The 19,731-nt window shown below is 37.3% G+C and overlaps 1 protein-coding gene across 9 annotated transcripts in view; it reads left to right on the forward strand.

The window, feature by feature from the left end:
* The window catches only part of AHI1 (Abelson helper integration site 1), a 226,017-nt gene that overhangs the window by 197,250 nt on the left and 9,036 nt on the right, over nt 1-19,731 (forward strand). For 4 of the 9 annotated variants that reach the window (XM_074397415.1, XM_074397417.1, XM_074397413.1 and 1 more), the window contains 2 exons: nt 6,818-6,876; nt 16,762-17,746. In XM_074397415.1, coding sequence (XP_074253516.1) covers nt 6,818-6,876; nt 16,762-16,963 — 261 coding nt within the window. In that variant the 3' untranslated portion in view covers nt 16,964-17,746. Of the gene's footprint in view, nt 1-4,561; nt 5,981-6,817; nt 6,877-16,761; nt 17,747-19,731 lie in introns of those variants that run through there. The other 5 variants (XR_012517180.1, XM_074397418.1, XM_074397416.1 and 2 more) reach the window with 5 other exon arrangements.

The raw sequence follows: 19,731 nt of genomic DNA on the forward strand, positions 1-19,731 counted from the left end.
TGGGGGGACATTCGGTTGTCCATTTGTTTCACTAGTCCCCAGGCCTGGTAGGGGGACATTCGGTTGTGCATTTGTTTCACTAGTCCCCAGGATTGGTGGGGTCACAACCAGTTACCCATTTTTCTCACTTCCAATCTAGTATGTAATCATAGCCTTTTAAAAAATTATCTTATTTGTATTGACTGTCGTCCTTGTGAGATTTGTGATTACCTGCCTTAGCAAGGCCCACAGTCTTGGTCATCTTTTTTGTTCTTTCCTACTGACTCTACCCGATTCTCTACAGCAGCCGGTGAGAAACGAATGTCCACATTTCTCACTCAAGCTGCTCATTTCTTACTCCAAGTTGACTTGGTCTTTTGCTTTCTTGAAGAGAGGCCGTATAACATGAATTCCCTCACATTTTCATCCCGACTTTCTTCACATTTCTGTAATTTTACCCTCCTGCAGCTATTTTCGAGTCTCAGAGAAGGGACTGCTGTTTCTTTCTATGGCAGACCTCTCCACTTGTGCTTTTGGTCATTTTCCTCTCTTACATGCTTCTGGTCCTTACTCTCTCAATGATCCCCATACCTACTCACCTTACGAGCACTGGCATTTTTATTATTTATTCATTTAACGCATATTTTGAGTGCCCGCTGTTTTTTCCGTGCACTGTGGTAGAAGAGAGTCTGGATGGTATAATAGTCAATAAAACAAAAGTAGTCCCTGCACGTATGGAACTTACAATCTAACGGGTGAAAAGTAACTTTAATCAAAGAGTCACAAAACTAAACATAAAAGCAATAAAAGGACAGTGAAGGGAAACTGTGAGGCCATGTGGTGAGAAGTGGATGAATTGGGTTTTAAGAGAAGCTGGGTGGGCGGAAGGATACATTTGAGTCATTAGAAACAGAATATTCAAAACCTAATGTGGCCAGGAATGTTTCGTAATGGCTGCAGCTTAGGATGCAAGGTTGAAAGTGTAGAAAAAGCTAGACCTGAACAAGTGGACAGGATTGAGGAGGTCCTTGTCTGGTATGTTAAGGAGCTGACTTTTATCCTGAAGGTAGTAAGGAGCCATCAAAGGATTTAAAGCAACGGAATGACATGATCATATTGGTTGTTTCAAAAGCTCATTCTAGGAGCTATGAAAAGACTGGGAAAAGCCTACTACTGAAAGGCATAAGACCAGAAGGGGCTGTTGCAATAATTCAAGCCAAAAATAATGAGCTAGGAATTGATTACTAAACCCATGTGAAGGAAAAGATAGGTGGGTGTTGAACAATGAGAACACCTGGACACAGGGAGGGAAGCACCACACACTGGGGCCTGTTGGGGGGGCGCTAGGGGAGGGACAGTGGGGGATGGGGGGTTGGGGAGGGATAACATGGGAAGAAATGCCAGATATTGGTGACGGGGTGATGGAGGCAACAAACCACGTTGCCATGTATGTACCTATGCAACAATCCTGCATGATCTGCACATGTACCCCAGAGCCTAAAATACAATAAAATAAATAATAAAGCAACTTCCATTCATCAAGCACTTGCAAATATATACATATGTGTATATATATATGAAGGACTTCAATTTGAGACGTGTAAAGTTCATAGCACCTATGCAACAGCCAACTGCAGATACCTTGCAGACATCTATGAGGCTCAGGAGAGATTTGCTAAAAACTCATATTTGCAAGATCTAAAATTTTTGGATACAAATTTATTTTCAGAAAAACTCCTGTGTTTAAACTAACTTTGCTGAAGACTAACCATTGCTAAGTTGTTAAATTTTGAAGAAAACTTGATATCTGAGTCCACAGGAATAGAGGAGTATAAAGAATAAAAATGACAAAGGGTAGAATACAGGGCCTTAAGGAATGCCAGTTTTTTTAGAGTGAACTGAAGGGAAGGAGCTTGGGAAGGATATTTCTGTGTAACAGCCACCGCCTGGCATACAGCCTTCTGGCCTCTGCTGATAACAGTATCCCTTTTCCCATTCTTCAGCCTTCATTGCACCTTTTACCTGCCTCCTGAAGATACTTTCCTAAAATCAAAAACAAATCATGTGACTTACCACTGAATAAATCCTAGTTGGTTTCATATTTGTCTATAAAGCCAAATCTCGTAAGTTTTTATCCAGATCCCACCCCTCAAAGATTAAATAGACATTCTCACCTATTTTCGCCATATCTTCTAAAACACTCTCCTTATTAAGCTGCCCCGCAGATGAGTATTTGTTATTGTTTTTAATTGGCACAATTAGTATCCAAAACTACAAATCATGATCAGGATGGTCTTCACTTTTTGGAGACAGAATCTCACTCTGTTGCCCAGACTGGAGCACAGTGGCACCGTCTCAGCTCACTGCAACCTCCAACTCCTGGGTTCAAGCAATTCTCCTGCCTCAGCCTCCCTAGTAGCTGGGATTACAAGTGCGTGCCATCAGTCCCAGCTAATTTTTGTGTTTTTGGTAGAGACGGCGGTTTAGCCAGGATCGTCTTGAACTCCTGACCTTGTGATCCACTTGCCTTGGCCTCCCAAAGTGCTAAGATTACAGGCCTGAACAACCACGCCCAGTGGTCTTCATTTTTTGTTACAGTATGCTTCTAGAAACTGCACCTTAATACAGAATTTTTTCCCTTAAATAAGAGCATTATAATTGGAGGATTTAACAACAAGTAAACCAGATACATTATCAGTAATAAATTCTGAAATCAGGCCATGCCCAGTGGCTCATGCCCCTAATCCTAGCACTTTGGGAAGTTGGGGCAAGAGAATCACTTGAGGACAGGAGTTTGAGACTAACCTGGATGATATGTGAAACCCACCTCTACTAAAAAATCAAAAAAATCAGCCAGACATGATGGTATACACCTTTAGTCCCAGCTACTTGAGAGACTGAGGGCATAGGTTGGCCTGAGCCCGGGAGGTTAAGGCCACAGTGAGCTATGATCACACCACTGCACTCCAGCCTACTCAGGCTACTCAGCCTACTGCAGAGCAAGACCCTGTCTCAATTAGAAAGTAAGTGAATAAACAAACAAACATATACATACATACATTCTCAAGTCAAAGAAAACTTCAAACTTATGTGAATATTTAAAATCATAAAATTCTGCACCTGGAAACAGAATTGTAGCAATAAAATAAACCTTTCTAATCTTGTCTAGAGCTTGTATAGTCCAGTATTTTATAAACTGTCATCTCTAGAGCCCTATTTTTCAGGGATCTGGGGGCCTAAGGGTGGGGAGCAGGGGGTACCAGGCCATGCAAACCTAGTTTCACCCAGAGTAATTCTTATTTCACGTTTGTACGTGAGGCTTTCAAACAAAATATTAATTGAAAACAGTTTTGCCATTAAATCCATTTGAAAAACACTAGTGTAACCAGTGTAACCTTCAGACTGCTTCTGTAACCTTGGTAACTCTGGGCCTCCATTTCCTGGTCTGTAAAATAAGAGAATGGAGCCATGCTGTTTATGTTTTTATTTTGAACTGCCATCCACTTTCAAGTGAAAAAGAAAGACCCCAAGAGAGGCTGAGTGGCTTACTCGGGCCACATAGAGTTAATGACAGAACCAAACCAAGAATTGAACCAGCAACCCTAGTTGTTGTTTTTCCTGTCTTGCATCTTTTTTAAAAAAAATTCTTACAAAGTAGATATAAACAAACTATGAAATTATGTGGAAAAGGTAGATCTATCATGAGGTATATAAAGCAGCATGTAAAAATAGAGCTATACTGGCCAGGAGTGGTGGCTCACACCTATAATCTCAGCCCTTTGGGAAGCTGAGGCAGGTGGATCATGAGGTCAGGAGTTCGAGACTAGCCTGTCCAATATGATGAAACCCCATCTCTACTAGAAATTACAAAAATTAGCCAGGCATGCTGGTGCACACCTTTAGTCCCAGCTACTCGGGAGGCTGAGGCAGGAGAATCACTTGAACCCAGGAGACAGAGGTCGCAGTGAGCCAAAATCGCACCACTGCACTCCAGCCTGGGTGACACAGTGAGACTCTATCTCAAAAAAGTAAAAAATAGAGCTATACCGTATCATAAATTTGCCTTATTTAAATCTGGTGTACTGGATGCAACATACATTGATTAAACATTTACCTAATTCTATATGCATTTTCAAGTTTACAAAAATATTTGGGGGAGTTGTTTGCATAGCTCATTTCTCTTTTACAAAGCTATATATGAGTAGTTTTCTTCCTTGTGAATTTCCAAATAATCAGTGGAAGCATTTAATCATTCCATAAATCATTTCTTTTATGTTAACTCTTACTGCATTTAAATTTGAAAGCATCTTGCTTTCCAAACCCTCAAGTTGTGAGGGTTTGGAAAACAAGTCTTTAGATTCTGGTCCTTTCACTCATCACCTTTGCTTTGCTCATTTTCCTCTCTTCATCCCCTCCTCTCCAAATCAAGGATATCCATGAAGAGGAAACAAAATCATAAAACAACTGTCTGAGATGTATGGAAAGGAGGGAAAGAAGGGCAGTCATGTCCGTGGCCTTGTCAATGGTGGGGGGTGTTTGCGGGCTGATTGCACACCAGGCTTGAGGACTTTTTTGTTTAAAGGTAAAATAACACAAAACCGCTCACAGAGACACCTCCTTCTTCCCCCTGCTTCTGCCTCCATGAGTAACTACCCATATGACGTGCTGCTGCTGAGACCAAGGAATGCGTGAGTAAAGGTGTTTAGAAGTGAAATATTGGTCCTAGTTAAATAAGTAAGTGTTAAAACTTTGCAATTTGGATACCCTATTAACTTAGGAGTCATATAATTTGAACACAGACAGGCTAAGCCACCTCTGCATCATTAAAAAGGAGTTGGGTGTGCCAGTTATAGAAATACACTAGTACAGTAGGAAAGATGGCAGGGACGATGTTTAACATACCTAGGACAAAGTTTCTGAGAACATCACAGCATCCATTTCACATGAACAGACTATTACAAGCAGAATTGGTAAGAGCTGCACATGGCAACATATTATTACTCATTTTTCAGGATAATAAAAAATAATTAAAAGTAACATAGGCTTGACAGTGATATATAATTTATTATGTCTTCTCTCCCCTCAACCTCTGGAATAGGTTCAAATTGATGAGAATTTCTGATCAGAGCCCTTAATGTAGAGTTCTTTTTTGAAAAGTTTTATCAAGTTTCATATATACCTATACTGATGGTAAGATGCTGATCTTGCTATGGGCAAAGGGATAAAAATTGTACCGAGACCTTGTAAAGCATAGCTGGGCGTGGAGGCGCGCACCTGTAATCCCAGCAACTCAGAAGGCTGAGGTGGGAGGATTGCTTGAGCCCAGGAGTTCAAGGCTGCAGTGACCTATGATCATGCCACTGTACTCCAGCCTGAACAACAAAACAAGTCTCCATCTCTTAAAAAAAAAAAAAAAAGTAAGAAAGAAAGAAAAGAATAAAACATTTCACATTTAATTTGATTGCTCTGTTTAGAATTTATTTCACGAGTCTGGAAAGAAACAGGATAATTTCTGTTACGATGGTGCTGTCTGAGGTTTTGATGGTTTTCTTTGCTTATTGCTCTATTGAGTGAGGGCAGTCTGAATTAGTAGTTGAATCTGATACTTCCTGTGTGTATGTACTTTATCTGAGTCAGAACAGTTCCATTGGTGGAGAAAAATCAAAGTGTCATTGGTTCTTTTGTTGTTCTACCAAATTGGGTCACTTATTACAACACTCACCTTTCACAGCAAAGTCTTCTTGCTCTTTAATTCTTGTTTTATTATGCTTGACTTAAAGCTACACAGCTACCAGTGATAATCACATAATTATGGTCCAGAAAAGCATAATATCCTCTTGAAATCTGTAAGAAAAGTAATGCTTGTTTAAAGATAGTGCCGAATCTTGCTGAAGAATGATCTTGCAGAAAGCTGATAGTGAAGAAGAAAATCTAAAAAGGCCAAACAAGCTTCAGTAGAGATAACACTGGGAAAGCAATTACTCAAAAAAAGACTGAAAGAGAAGGTTGCATTCCTTTTCTTTCATTTCATTTTGCTTTTATGTTTTCTGGATTATTGAAATAATTAGGAACATATGGTATATCTCTTTCATTTGTACATATTGAACTTTGACATAATAAGAATTCTTATTTTCTTTGTGAATGTTAAACAGATCCTTTCCATAACAGGATTATGTCTAAAAGAAATTTGCAATTCACTTTATAGCAACATTAGGTTGATTTATAGAATACTATATATCATATCAAACTCAGTTGCCCACAGTATACTTTAATTTGGAGTTAATGTTTCAGATTCTAAAGGACGTATCCAAAACTCAGAGTATAATTCGGTACCCCTTAAATTGCTTATTGTTTTTCTCACGGAGGTGCCATTAATAAAACAAGATATTCTGAACACATTTTGTAGATTTAAAGGGCTTTCAAATTCAAAATCTTGCATACAGTTCAATGCGTATTACTGTGAAAATATAAAATATGCTCTAAAGAATATGAAGGAAAGATGCATGCTGAAAGATATAGTAGAGCTTAAGTAATATACCACATAGTACTGGGAGATTAAACTGATTCATAATTGATTTTTTGTTTTTTTGTCACATACCTGAAAGCTGACTTTACTTATAAAGAGTGTTTAAACTCTCTGGAAAACTGCTTCCTTGGTTTTTCATGGGAGCGAATATATCGTCCTGATAGACATTTATGTTCAGGACAAGCATAGATAGTCATTCAGAACAGGCATATGCTCTCCCCACTCAGGAAGGTGATGGATTTTCAGCATGTGAATATTGACTGTGTTGTCTTTTCTCATTTTTTACTTACTACTGCTTTGCTTCTTCCACAGCAATCAATCCATAAGAACAAGTCCCAAGATTTCAGACTTGGCTCAGAATCTATGACACAGTAAGCAACTTCTTCAAATTAATTTGCCATGATAAATGGTTGGCATTTTTTTTAAGGGATTGTTTTTAAATTTCTCCATTTCGCATTTTTATAACATTATCAAACTATAAGTTAAATTTCAGATAGTTGATGTTAAAGAGGTTTGGCTTGTTTAAACTATGAATATTTTAATAGTTGAACTGTGAGAATGTGTATTATTACAAAGTTATAAGAAATCCTATTAAACGAATAACACACAAAACTTTAGAGGACCTATTTTGTCATTTATTTTTGCTTAAGTGCTATTTTGAAGTAACATTAACTGAAAACGAATGATGTGATGAAAGTAAAATTATGAATGCCTTTTTTGAAGCATTAAGGAAAAAGGTAATAAGCAGAACCTTGTCATTATGTAATTTCTATAAATACTTAATCTATTTGATTAATTTATTTTGAGGTATTTATTTTCAAAGAACTCTGGAAAATTTTTATATTTGCAATTAGTACTTGCTGTGTCACTTAATATACCCATAAAGTCACTCTTTTACCTCAAAATTTTTACAAAAACCTTCCCAAAATATGTCTCAATTTTTATCATTTCAGATTATCTTTTGGACCTAACATTATGTCCAAACTTTATATTCACATAACATCACTAACAAAATATAACAGGAGTATAACAGCCTTGAACAGCTTAGCCATCATGCCCTCCCATCCCTTCACCACCACCCCTACATGCATTGCTGGGTGTTTGCTTACTCACACATGCACACAGACAATCCCTGCCGGGTTTCCTTGGGGAAAATATTTGTTCTTATTAACCTTGCTGTATGCTTTGGCAATTTGAAGAATTATATGTCTCTTACAGTGCAAAAATTCTGCTTCCAATGACAGCTATTTATAGGAATTGTCTAATAAAACCATACAGCATTTCATAAGACAGTATTTCATTGTACAGATGAAAGACAAATGTAATTTTATATTTAAGAGTCACAGAATCATAATCTAGAAGATACGTTAGAAATTCTTTCTATAATCTCTCTGTTTTATAGTTGAGAAAGCTAAAGGGAAAGGCCTTATGCAAATTTCACTGGGCATATTTTTTAGCACTTGGACCAAGACCTAAATCTCCTGATTCCGAGACTACTGGCTTGTTGTTGTTTTTGTTGTTGTTGTTGATTTCATTTTTAATCAGATTTAGTATTCACAGACTCCAAGGTAAGGTATCCTTTTGTTGTAAGTTTTCTTTCTTTTCAAGGGAAAGAAACTGTATATAGCCCTGTATAGCTTCAGAGCACATTCACTTGCATTATTACATTTGATTCTCAAGTATCCCTGGAAAAGGGACAGACCAGTATTCTGACCCTTGTTTTTCAAATGGAGAAACAAGATCTGAAAGGCTGTGGCTTGTCTCAGATTACTGCATGTGGTTCAGACCCAGTCCCAGAATACAGGGCCCCTGATTTCAGTCTAGGGTTCTTCCCATGCCTTCCCTCTGCCTGTCATGGTACAAGCACACATCCCAGGTTTTATGGTTTCTTGTTTTTCTGTTATCTGTCAAATACGTTTTTAGTTCCAGTCTCTGGACAATTAAAAGTTTTACATAATAGTAGATAAATAGTCACTGACCCTAAGGAGCTTATACTCAACAGCAGATTACACATAGAAAAAAATAGACGAGAAACAATAAGGACAGACTGTTTCAACAACCCAAAAAAAGACCCTGTTTAACACATCATGGGAACCGTGCTCTTGGTGTCTTTGAATGTATTTCATAAAAATGTTTAGAAACTGTTACTTAATATTATGCAAATGGAAAAATGTCCCCTGCATACACCTCACTTGGACTACATTTTATACATGTTTTCACGAGATACAGAGATCCATGTCATGTCCTCCAGATTAAAGTTCAGTAAAACCTCACAAACATCTCAGCTTCTAAAGGATGTCAGGATAGCTCAGCTTCTCTTTTTGAAGATGCTTCTGAAAATACAAATTTTCATGAGAAGTTCAGATATGTCTAAATGCCCAAGTTCATCTAGAGCTTTTGGACTTTCCCTACTTACGATTTCTTAGAAGTAAGGATGAATTAAGATAGATTTCTCATGACTTGAAAACTGTAGGCGAGTTGATGGTGGAAACACTAGAGCCCAGTGTGTACAAAGAAGTCATTTCTTTGATTTACCTAAATGAGTTTCTTGTACCCAAGTAAATGGACAGAGGCTAATTTATTGTTTCTTTGCAGCTCTGCCTTTCAGTTTGTAACATTTGCTTATAAGTTCACTGACCAATATATGCAGATGAACCACACAACCTCTTATTTCTTTCCACTCGAATTTCTTGTCTTTTTTTTTTTTTTTGAAAAACGTCAATCACTTCTGTGCAAGCAGTTTACACACATTGTAGTAAAGCTGGAGGAGAAATTTCTATAGGTTAATTTAACAAAGGTATTTTCCTGAAAATCTTAAACTTCTACCTTTTGTACCTCATGCCCCATGATGTTCTTCATATATTATCTGCTGCCTAAGTCTGAGTTGATAATTAGGCTGCTGTAAGTAGTATTGTTCTTTAGTTACTAATATACTCTATATTGAATTTTGTTGGGTTTTTTTAACATAGCATCGTTTATTTCATTAACAGTTTTGTTCAGAGAGGTTAATTCTATAGTCAATCATATTAAAGTCTTTTATTAGACCCTAAAATCTGAACTAAATGAATGAAATCTCTTCTTAATATAATACAGCTATAAATGTCAATTCCAAGTATCCTATCACTCCACTATATATTTTTTCCATCTTTAAGGTAACCATTCTAGGCTCTTTCATTTCTCTTTCCTTTCTATGAGGAGGTAGTTTATAGTCCACATTTTTTTTTTCTGAAATAATCCTGCTACTCGCCACTTTTCTTCTAAATTTTTACTCTGAATATCCATTTTCTGCCTTTTTCTCACCCTAATCGCACCCCTAGTTTCCGAAATTAAACCATTTATTGTCATGTGTGTGACCTCACAGTGTGCTCAGCAGTGAGGCAGATGCATTGAGAGATATTAAAGAAGCATTACAGGTCAGATGAGGAAGTAGAAATAAGCATTTAGAAGGCAACAAATTGTATAATTAGGTGTACAATGATGTGATGCAAATTGTAATTACAGAAGAGAGCTGAATAAGAAGGCAGGAGGAGTATCCATAGCTAGAGAAGGCCTCTAGACAAAGGTAAGGCTTCAACTGAGCTTTTGCCCTCCTCATGGGAGGGCATTTGGATGCGATGTGGGAAAGAACGAGCCTAAAGGAGCATACAGATATGAAGAGAGGGGAGAGAGCGGGGAGAGACTGACTGATTAGTGACTTGGAGTTGGGAAATCGTAGTAGGAGAAAAAACCAGGGTAGAGATTGTGGCTCTAGAATGCATTGTGTTTTGAGGGCAGCTGATGATTGGAAGGTGGGGCTAGGAGACATGTCTTGCTGTATTTGCCCAGCATTTTATATGAGCCTGAGCAAACATTATTTGTCTATATCAAGAATTTGGTCTTGTCCTAGACCTTGATGCTATTGCCATAAAGAGGAAGGATTAGGATCAGCCTTTCAAGATGTCAGTGGTTCATCTGTGAGCATCAGTCCAATTGGGAAAATGTGATCATCTGCTCTCTCTTCAAGGTGCTGTACTAGGCACTGAAATGCAGTGACAAGCGATAGGATATACAACTTGTACATTGTAGAAGTGCCCAGTGTGGCAGGGAAGACAGACACATAATACAGTCATTTGCTAAATATGGATTTGCTGAGCACCTACCATGTCACACCCAAAATTCTAGGCACTGGGTATTCAGCAGTAAACAGACAAAAATCCCTGCTCTAAGAAGCTAACGTTTTATTTACCTCTATGCAAAATAAGTAAATGTCTAATTACACCAAATGTGTGCCACACTGTGGAGAAAAATACAGGATGGGTAGGGGAAAGGAGAGGAGACATGAAGGTTGCAGTTGTAAATAGGGGCGTGAGAGAAGGCCTCAGAAAAGTGGAAGGAGGCAGGGATCTGATTAATGTGAGTGTGTGGAAGCCAAGTGCAGCACGCCCTGCAGCAGAAGCATGCCTTTCACCCTCAAAGAAAAGTAGGGAAATTAGGGTTGAGTAGAGTAAGCAAGTGGGAGAGATTGAATAAAATCAGAGTCAGTAACAAGACCTTATATACTATTGTAAGACTTTTGGCGTTTATACCAAGTGAAATAAGAAGCCATCAAACAGAGGAAGTGACTTACAATTTAATGGAATCCCTCTGACATTTAAGGTAAGAAGAGACATTAACGGACAAGGGTTGAATCAGAGAGACCAGTTAAAATAATATTGAAATTATCCAGGTGAGCCTTGGTGGTGGTGCCTTGAAGAAAGGTGGGAGCAATGAAGTTAGTGAGAAGAGGTCAGATTTTGTGATATGCATATATATTTCTAACTTAGAGAGAGAGATACTTGATATAAAATAAAGTACACATATTTAAAGATACAGTTCAAGTTTTGAGATGGGATATGCCTATTAACCATCACCACAAGTAAGGTAATGAGCATACCCATCTCTCAAAGACTTCTGATGCCCTTTTGTAATTTGGCCCTCCTATATCTTTCTCTCCTTCCCTAAAACCCATCCCCTGATAATCACTGATCTACTTTCTCTCACTGTCTAGAGTTTTAAATACCGCAGTTTGTTTATTCATGTACCTTTGTTGATGGACCTTTGAATCATTTCCACTTTGCGGCTGCTACAAATAAAGCTAATGTCAACATTTACGTGCAAGTCTTTGTGGCTACTACAAATAAAGCTAGTATCAACATTTATGTACAAGTCTCTGTATGGACATATGGGTTTTTTTGTTTGTTTGTTTTAACATCATATCACTGAAAGAGGCATTGAAGGTTATGCTTTCATTTTTCTTGGGTGACACCTAGGATTAGAATGGCTGGATTATATGGTTGTTTATGCTTAACTTTTTAAGAAATTGCCAAATTGTTTTCCATACGATGGTACCATTTTACAGTCCTGCCAGCATGTATGAGTTCTATCTACTTCCTCACCAATATTTCATATGGTCAGTCCTTCTAATTTTAGCCATTCTAATACATGTACAGATACATCATTGTGGTTTGGTTTTGCATATCCCTAACAACTAAGCATCCTTTTATGTGCTTACCTTCCATGCATACATCTTCTTTGGTGAAATTCCTGTTCAAATCTTTTGCTCATTTGTATTAGTTTGTTTGTTTTATTAAGTTTTAGGAGTTCTTTATATATTCCAAATATGTTCTTTAACAACTATGTGATTCTCAGACATTTTTCCTAATCTGTGTTTTGCCTTTTTATTCTTTTAGCAGTGATTTTTGAAGAGCAAACTGTTTTTTACTTTGTTGAAGTCGCATTTATCAAATTTTTTCTTTTACAAATCATGCTTTAGTATAACATCTAAGAAACCTCTGCCAACCCAAAGCCACCAAAGTTTTCTCTTAGGTTTTCTTGTAGAAGTTTTAGAGTTTTTTTATTTAAGTCTGTGAACTGTTTTCAGTTAATTTGTGTGTGTGACATGTGATTGAGTTTGGATCAAAGTTTACTTTCTTTCTTTCTTTCTTTTTTTTTTTTTTTTTCATTTGGGTATGCAGTTGTTCCAGCATCATTTGTTGAAAAACAACTCTGTCTCATCTGAATGGCCTTTGCACCTTTGCTGAAAATCAGCTCTGAATATGTATGTGGGTCTGTTTTTGGACTATTATTTTTTATTTCTCTTTTGGGTATTTTAAATTTATTTATTTATTTATTTATTTATTTATTTAGAAGCAGAGTCTCACTTTGTCATCCAGGCTGGAGTGCAATGGCACAAACTCAGCTCACTGCAACCTCCGCCTCCAGGGTTCAAGCGATTCTCCTGCTTCAGCCACCTGAGTAGCTGGGATTGTAGGCGTACCCCACTACACCAAGCTAGTTTTTGTATTTTTAGTAAAGACGGGGTTTTGCCATGTTGACCAGACTGGTCTCAAACTCTTGGCCTCAAATGATTCACCCGCCTCAGCCTCCCCAAGTGCTAGGATTACAGGCGTGAGCCAAGGCGCCCAGCCAATTATTTTTCTGTTTATCTTTATGCTACTACCACATTATCTTAGTAAGTGAGTAGTTTTGTGATATGTCTTGAAATCAGGTTAGTATAAGTCCTCTAACTTTGTCCTTTTCAAAGTTGATTTGACTGTTTAATATTTAGGATTCTATTTCCAAGTGAATTTTAGAATTAGCTCACCAATTTCTATAGCATATTCCAATTGATACTGCATTAATTCAGATATTAATTTGGGGAGAATTGACATTTTAATAATATTCAGTCATCTGAGTCATTAACATGGTATATATTTGCATTTATTTAATTTCTTTATTTAACTTCTTTAATTTCTCTTGGTAATGTTTTTTAGAGTTCAATATGTAGGCCTTGGACATACAGTGTATAGGTCTTTGATTAATTTGTTCCTACATATTTCATATGTAAATGATATTGTTTTTAAGTTTCAGTTTACGGTATTTGTCGATAGTTTATAGAAATACTACTGATTATTGTAAGTCAGTCTTGTTTTATGCCACCCTGCTAAACGGATTTGTTAGTTTTTATAGCTTTTAGTAGATTCCACGAGGTTTTCTAGGTAGACAGACAATCATGCAAATAAAAATCCATTTTCTTTCTTCACAATCTGGGTGCCTTTTCTTTCTTTTTCTTGCCCTCTTACACTGGGTAGAACCTCTAATACGATGTTAAATAAAAATAGTGAGAATAGACATTTTTGTCTTGTTCCTGAGCATGTGGAAAATGAATGGGAAAGTATTTGATCTTTTACCATGAAGTATAATGTTATTCTAAGTTTTTTATAAATGCCCGTTATTAGGTAGTTTCCCTTTCCTAAGAGTTTTGTTTTTTTTTTTTAATCAGGAATAGATCTTTGATTTGTCAAATATGGTTTTATTTTTATTTTAAAAATAAAAATCTATTGTTTTTTATTTTTAAATTTCTTTATATGGCGAATTACATTGATATGCCAATGTTAAACCAACTTCACATTCCTGGGATAAACACTACTTACTAGCATGATATCCTTTTTATAAATTGTTGAATTTGATTTGCTAATTTTTCCTTTAGAACTTCTTCAATTTTGTTCATGAGAAATATGGGTCTGTAACTTTTTTTTTTTTTTTTGTAACATCTTAAGCAGATTTTGATAAGGAGATAATGCTGGCTTCGTGGAACTAGTTGGGAAGAATTCCCACCTCTTCAATTTTCTGGAATAGTTTGTGTAGATTTAGTATTACTTCCTCCTTGTGTAATTTCTGTTTCTTTATTCATATTCCCTATTTAGTGAGACATTGCTCATACATTAGTTCTTTAGACATGTTTCCTTTAGTTCTTTGAACACATTTTTAATTATGGATTTGAAGTTTTTGTCTGGTAAGGCCAGTGTCTGGGCTTTCTTGGGGACAGTTCTGTTCATTGCTGGTGTGAATAAACACTGTTCCACGCCTCGAATACTTTTCCCAGATGTGTGTACTCATCAATTCTCTGCTGGATACTTGAGAGGGACCTTTTGCAGATCCTCATTGTCTGTGGCTCAGTACCTTGAAAATTGTTGTTTCATGTATTTTGTTCAGTTTTTTTTATTATTATTATTGTTCTAGATAAGAGGTAAATCTGGTTCTTCCTACTCTGTCTGGGCTACAAGCAAAGGTCTAGATGTTCTATGTATTTTCAAGATAGCTTTTTGATAGATTGTTTATAAATTGTGAGAGATAAAAAAGAGGATTACTACAATCTGATCTTCCTATAGTGGGCGTTAGTGGTCAGAGAAAGCCAAAGATGTAAGACAGCATTTAAGACCATATAGACACGGGGTAAACAAGAAGAACAGGGCCTAGAAGTCAGGAGCTAAGGCACAGAAGTATGACAGTGCATGGGATACCCTCAGACCAGCAAGTATGCATGGGGTTGCATGTGTGCGTGCACATGCACACTTAAGTTTATTAGCTGCCCAGATATTTAAACATTTCACCGTAAAGAAATGCAGATTTCGGACTTCTTGAAAATAATCCAGAGTTCTGGACCACAGCTCTGCATTCTTTCCTGACATCCATCAATGAGCTGAGATGGACTGCCCCCTTTAGATGAGTCATCCACTCTCCAGTTTGCCACAGTCCATTGTATCATTGTCTCTGTTGTATTATCTTTGGCTTGCTTCCCTTGTTCACCTTATCAGTCTAGAACATAGATTCCTTGGAAATAAGGCCAAAAGGGTACACTTCAGAAAGATTAAAGATTGTGTATTATCAGTGCTTTTTTTCAGAACTTAACCTTTTCTTTGTTCTTTATCATTCTATTTCTTTCTAAATTTACTGTCCTTTCTTATTTGTAATTTCTGACCTTTTCATTCTCAGTCATCTGACTTCATTTTACTGACTTACACATTTCTTTATTAGTCTATTCCGGGTGCCACAGAGAATACCACAGACTTCATTGCTTAAATTACAGAAATTTATTTTCCCCCAGTTCTGGGGCCTAGAAGTCCCAAGATCAAGGTGCCAGCAGGGTTGGTGTCCAGCGAGGCCTCTCTTCCTAGCTTGCAGATGGCCCCCTTCTCATTCTGTCCTCACATGTGCTCTTCTCTGTGTAAGAAAGAGCATGCTCTGCTTTCATCTTTCTATTCTTCTAAGGACACTGGCCTTATTAGATTAGAACCCCCCTCTTCTGACCCCATTGAACCTTAATTATCTCCCTAGAAGCCCCTGTCTCGAAATAGAGTTACATCAAGGAGTTCAGGCATCAACATATGAATTTTGGGGAAATAACATTTGGTTCACAAGAATCTCTATTCAGTTTTATTTAATACCTGACTTTGAAATTCTTGCGTCTTTTTCAAGCTCCTCTTTGGTGTTTCTCACCATTCCTAGACAACTTAGAGAGAAGATACTCTCTTCCATTCTTCAGTTTTCCTTTTTGTTTCGTTGTTTTTGTGTTTGCTTTCTCCAAATATAAAGTGCACCACAAAATATTTGTTTTATATTTTGCTATTGCCATTGAATCATTTGGAAAGCTACAGTGCTCATTCCACAGATAAGGATGTTACAGCTTTTTTGAGACGGAGTTTTGCTCTTGTTGCCCAAGCTGCAACAAATACTCTTGTTACCCAAGTGGAGTGGTGTGATCTCGGCTCACTGCAACCTTCACCTCCTGGGTTCAAGCAATTCTCCTGCCTCAGTCTCCCAAGTAGGTGGGATTACAGGCATGCCACCATGCCTGGCTAATTTTTTTGTATTTTTAGTAGAAACAGTGTTTTACCATGTTAACTAGGCTGGTCTCAAACTCCTGACCTCATGTGATCTGCCTGCCTCAGCCTCCCAAAGTGCTGGGAATTCAGGCGTAAGCCACCACACCCAGCGTATAGCTTTTTTTATAAATAAACTTCATTCATTCCTTTTCTTGTAATTAATTAATGTCCTGTACTTTTACATGTGTGTGTTTTCATCTAAGTTGATAAAACTTTCTGATTTTTCCCAAGCATCTAATATTTTTCTGAGAGAAATGAAATTTATTCTATTCTGTAAGTCCATAGATAATAGTTTAAGATTTTTACATGTATTTTATTATTGTCCCTTTATCATGGCTAAGAAGGAGTCCAACCAGCCAACAATTTGTCTATTTACATTATTTTGAGCAACTCCCTGTCTCTCACCCCCATTTATAATCACTCATTAGTGCTGCTGGATTTTTTTTTCTCTTATGTCCTCACATTTATCCCCCTTTTTTATTTCCACTACCATATCCCTAGATCAAAGCCTCATCTGAGCTTTTACCCCAGCTCTCTTACTGGCTCCTTGTTTCTGATCTTTCCCTCCCGTAGTTCTGAAATGGGCAAAGAACAGAGTCATGAGGACCGAGGGCACAGAATGGATACACAGGTGAGGAAGAATGAGCAAGAAGGCCGAAAAGTCACGCTAATAGAGGTAAGAGGAAAACCAGTAGAAAGTTGCACTATATTATCAGCAGGAAAAGATTTAGGAAAGAATGGTCAGCAAGGACGAACGCCAGAGAGAGGAAAGTAAAGTAAGGACTGACAAGTTCCCTTTGGAATCTGTAACCAAGAGGCCGTTTGCGACCTTGGAAAAGATAGTTTTGATGGAGAAACCCGGAAGCGTAAATCAGATTGTCTCCAGCCCAAACAGAAAAAGACTGTAAGACTAATCTTAGTCTCTTTAGAAGCTGGAATTTAAAGGAAAGAAAAAGCTAGGCAGTAACTAATAGAAAACACAGGATATAGGCAAGATCATTATAAAGAGGGGAATGACAAGACAGTTGCAAACTGAGAGGAAAGAGCCACTTGAGAAGGAGCTATCCGAGGTGTCGGAGCAGAGTGCAGTCCCTGGGGGCCTAAGGAAATCCAGAGGATTACAGCTCAAGAGTGGCCACTTTTCCACTGAGACACGCCAGTGGGAAAATGTGTTGTGGGTGTTAGGGGTTGGGGCATAAGAAAGGCAGAAAAGGCCTCCCGAAAGGACTCTTCTCTGTTGAGTAGAAGTGAAATTTGTCTGTTGAAAGTGAAATGTTACAAAGCTATTCATGTACACAATTATAAATTTGTCATTTTGTAAGAACTAGATTCAAATTTTTCATATTTTTATTTTTCTGTTTTAGAACACTAAAATCTAATTGTACAGAAGCATATAGATGAATGGTTGTATAATCATGGGCTAAGGAATGATTTTTAACCTTGATACCAGAATTGGAAAACATTATAAAACAGGTTTTTTAATAACAGAAACTTTAAAATTATGCAGGTCAAACAAAAAAATGTCATAGAATTTTTAATGAACAATAACCTGGGATGGAAGAGATTTACCCATAGAAGAGTAATACTCTTTTTTTTTTTTTTTTTTTTTTGAGGCAACATCTTGCTCTGTCATCCAGGCTAGAGTACAGTGGCACTATCTCAGCTCACTGCAATCTCCGCCTCCCAGGTTCAAGTGATTCTCCTGCCTCAGCCTTCCAAGTAGCTGGGACTACAGGTGCACATCACACTCCCAGCTAATTTTTATATTTTTAGTAGAGACAGGATTTCGCATGTTTCCCAGGCTGGTCTCAAACTCCTGACCTCAAGCGATCCACCTGCTTTGGCCTCCCAAAGTGCTGGGATTACAGACTTGAGCCACCTCGCCTGGCCAGGAGTAATACTCTTAACAAATAAAAAGCTCTAAGAGGAGCTTTTTCAACAAGGAAAAAAAATACACCAGTAGAAAAATAGGCAAAGATATACACGAGACATCCTTAAATGATTCTTAAAGGGATAAATTATAAATGGCAACAGACATGGAAAATGTTTACCATTTAGTGATCAAATTAATGAAAATTAAAACAATAAAATGAGATGGTGTTTTACCCTTTCAAAATGGCAAGTTTCAAACTTATGATGCATACCTAGTATTGATGAGAAAATGGGACATGGGTTCCCGCTTACACTGCTGGTAATACTATAAAATTGATCCATTCTTTATGGAGTATGAGTAGGTAATATGTTGGGGTTTGGTTTTTTTTTTTTAAGTTTCCAAAGTGTTCATCTCCTTTGACCTGACAGTTCAACTTCAAGGAAGTTCTTATAGGAAAATATTCAGGTATACCTGGAGAGATTTAGTTAAAAGGCTACTCCTTTGAGCAGTATTTTTTAAATAAAGGATTGATTAAAATATGAAATATTTGTATGACAGAATATCATATGGTTATTATTCATATTATGGAAATATTTTATAGATATGAAAAGATGTTTATGATTTTAAGTAAAAATTATTATAAAATAGTTTATATGCTATATACCAAAAGACAATAATTATCTGAGTAGTAAGATTATAGTGATTTTTTCCATTTTACTTTGTGCATTTTCTAATTTATCTACTTAGTGTATATTTACTACTTGATCATTTGTTTCAAACTGAATGTAATTTTTAGAAATTTTCTAATACAGCCTGTTGTTCCTACATTTAAAGAAACCAGGGTCTCAAAGTTTTAGCTGCAAAGTGCCTGAACTAGGAATTAATCTTCTTGCCCCAAGTTCAGGGTTGTTTCTCTTACATATTGCTTTGTCTGTTAACTCTGATTAGATGGGCAGTGATTCTAGTCAGGGGCTATTATTTAATACATACTTCAGTTTTTCCTCCCCTGCACTTAGGCTGGTATCTTGCCACAGAAATAAACCTTCAGGAAAGATCTATTGGATTAAATGTCTTGTGGGGGTAAGGTCCAGGGTTTTTTGTTGTGTGTTTTTGTTTTTGTTTTGTTTTGTTTTGTTTTTGAAAGGGAGTCTTGCTGTGTTGCCCAGGCTGGAGTGCAGTGGTGTGATCTCGGCTCACTATAACCTCCGACTCCTGGGTTCACGTGATTCTCCTGCCTCAGCCTCCCAAAATGCTGGATTACAGGCGTGAGCCACTGTGACTGGCCATGGCCCAATATTTTTATGAATCTTATTCCCCAGATATAACATACACACAAACACTAACCTAGTTTCATACTTGTTTTCATAAGCTTGCTAAGAATGTTTCTCTTTTCATTGCAAGACCTTTAAAAACAGCTTTGTTTTGTTACTTTCTTCCTCTATTAGATTACAGACATACTTTATGAAAAGGTAGAGAAGGAATGGCTTTGCATTTATTCTTGTCTTTTGGTTAGCTGTTTTCTCCCTCTTTCAGCATATCCCTGCTGTCTCCTAGCTTTCAGGTCCCTCTGCTCTTAGCGTTCATCAGGCCAGTATACCACTCTTGATTTTCTCCCCATCATCAGAAGAGAGCTGCCAGTTGTCCAAACCGTGCACTTGACCATCTTTTAT

The sequence above is a fragment of the Saimiri boliviensis genome, chromosome 4 (genome assembly GCF_048565385.1).
Source record: "Saimiri boliviensis isolate mSaiBol1 chromosome 4, mSaiBol1.pri, whole genome shotgun sequence".
Taxonomy (NCBI): domain Eukaryota; kingdom Metazoa; phylum Chordata; class Mammalia; order Primates; family Cebidae; genus Saimiri; species Saimiri boliviensis.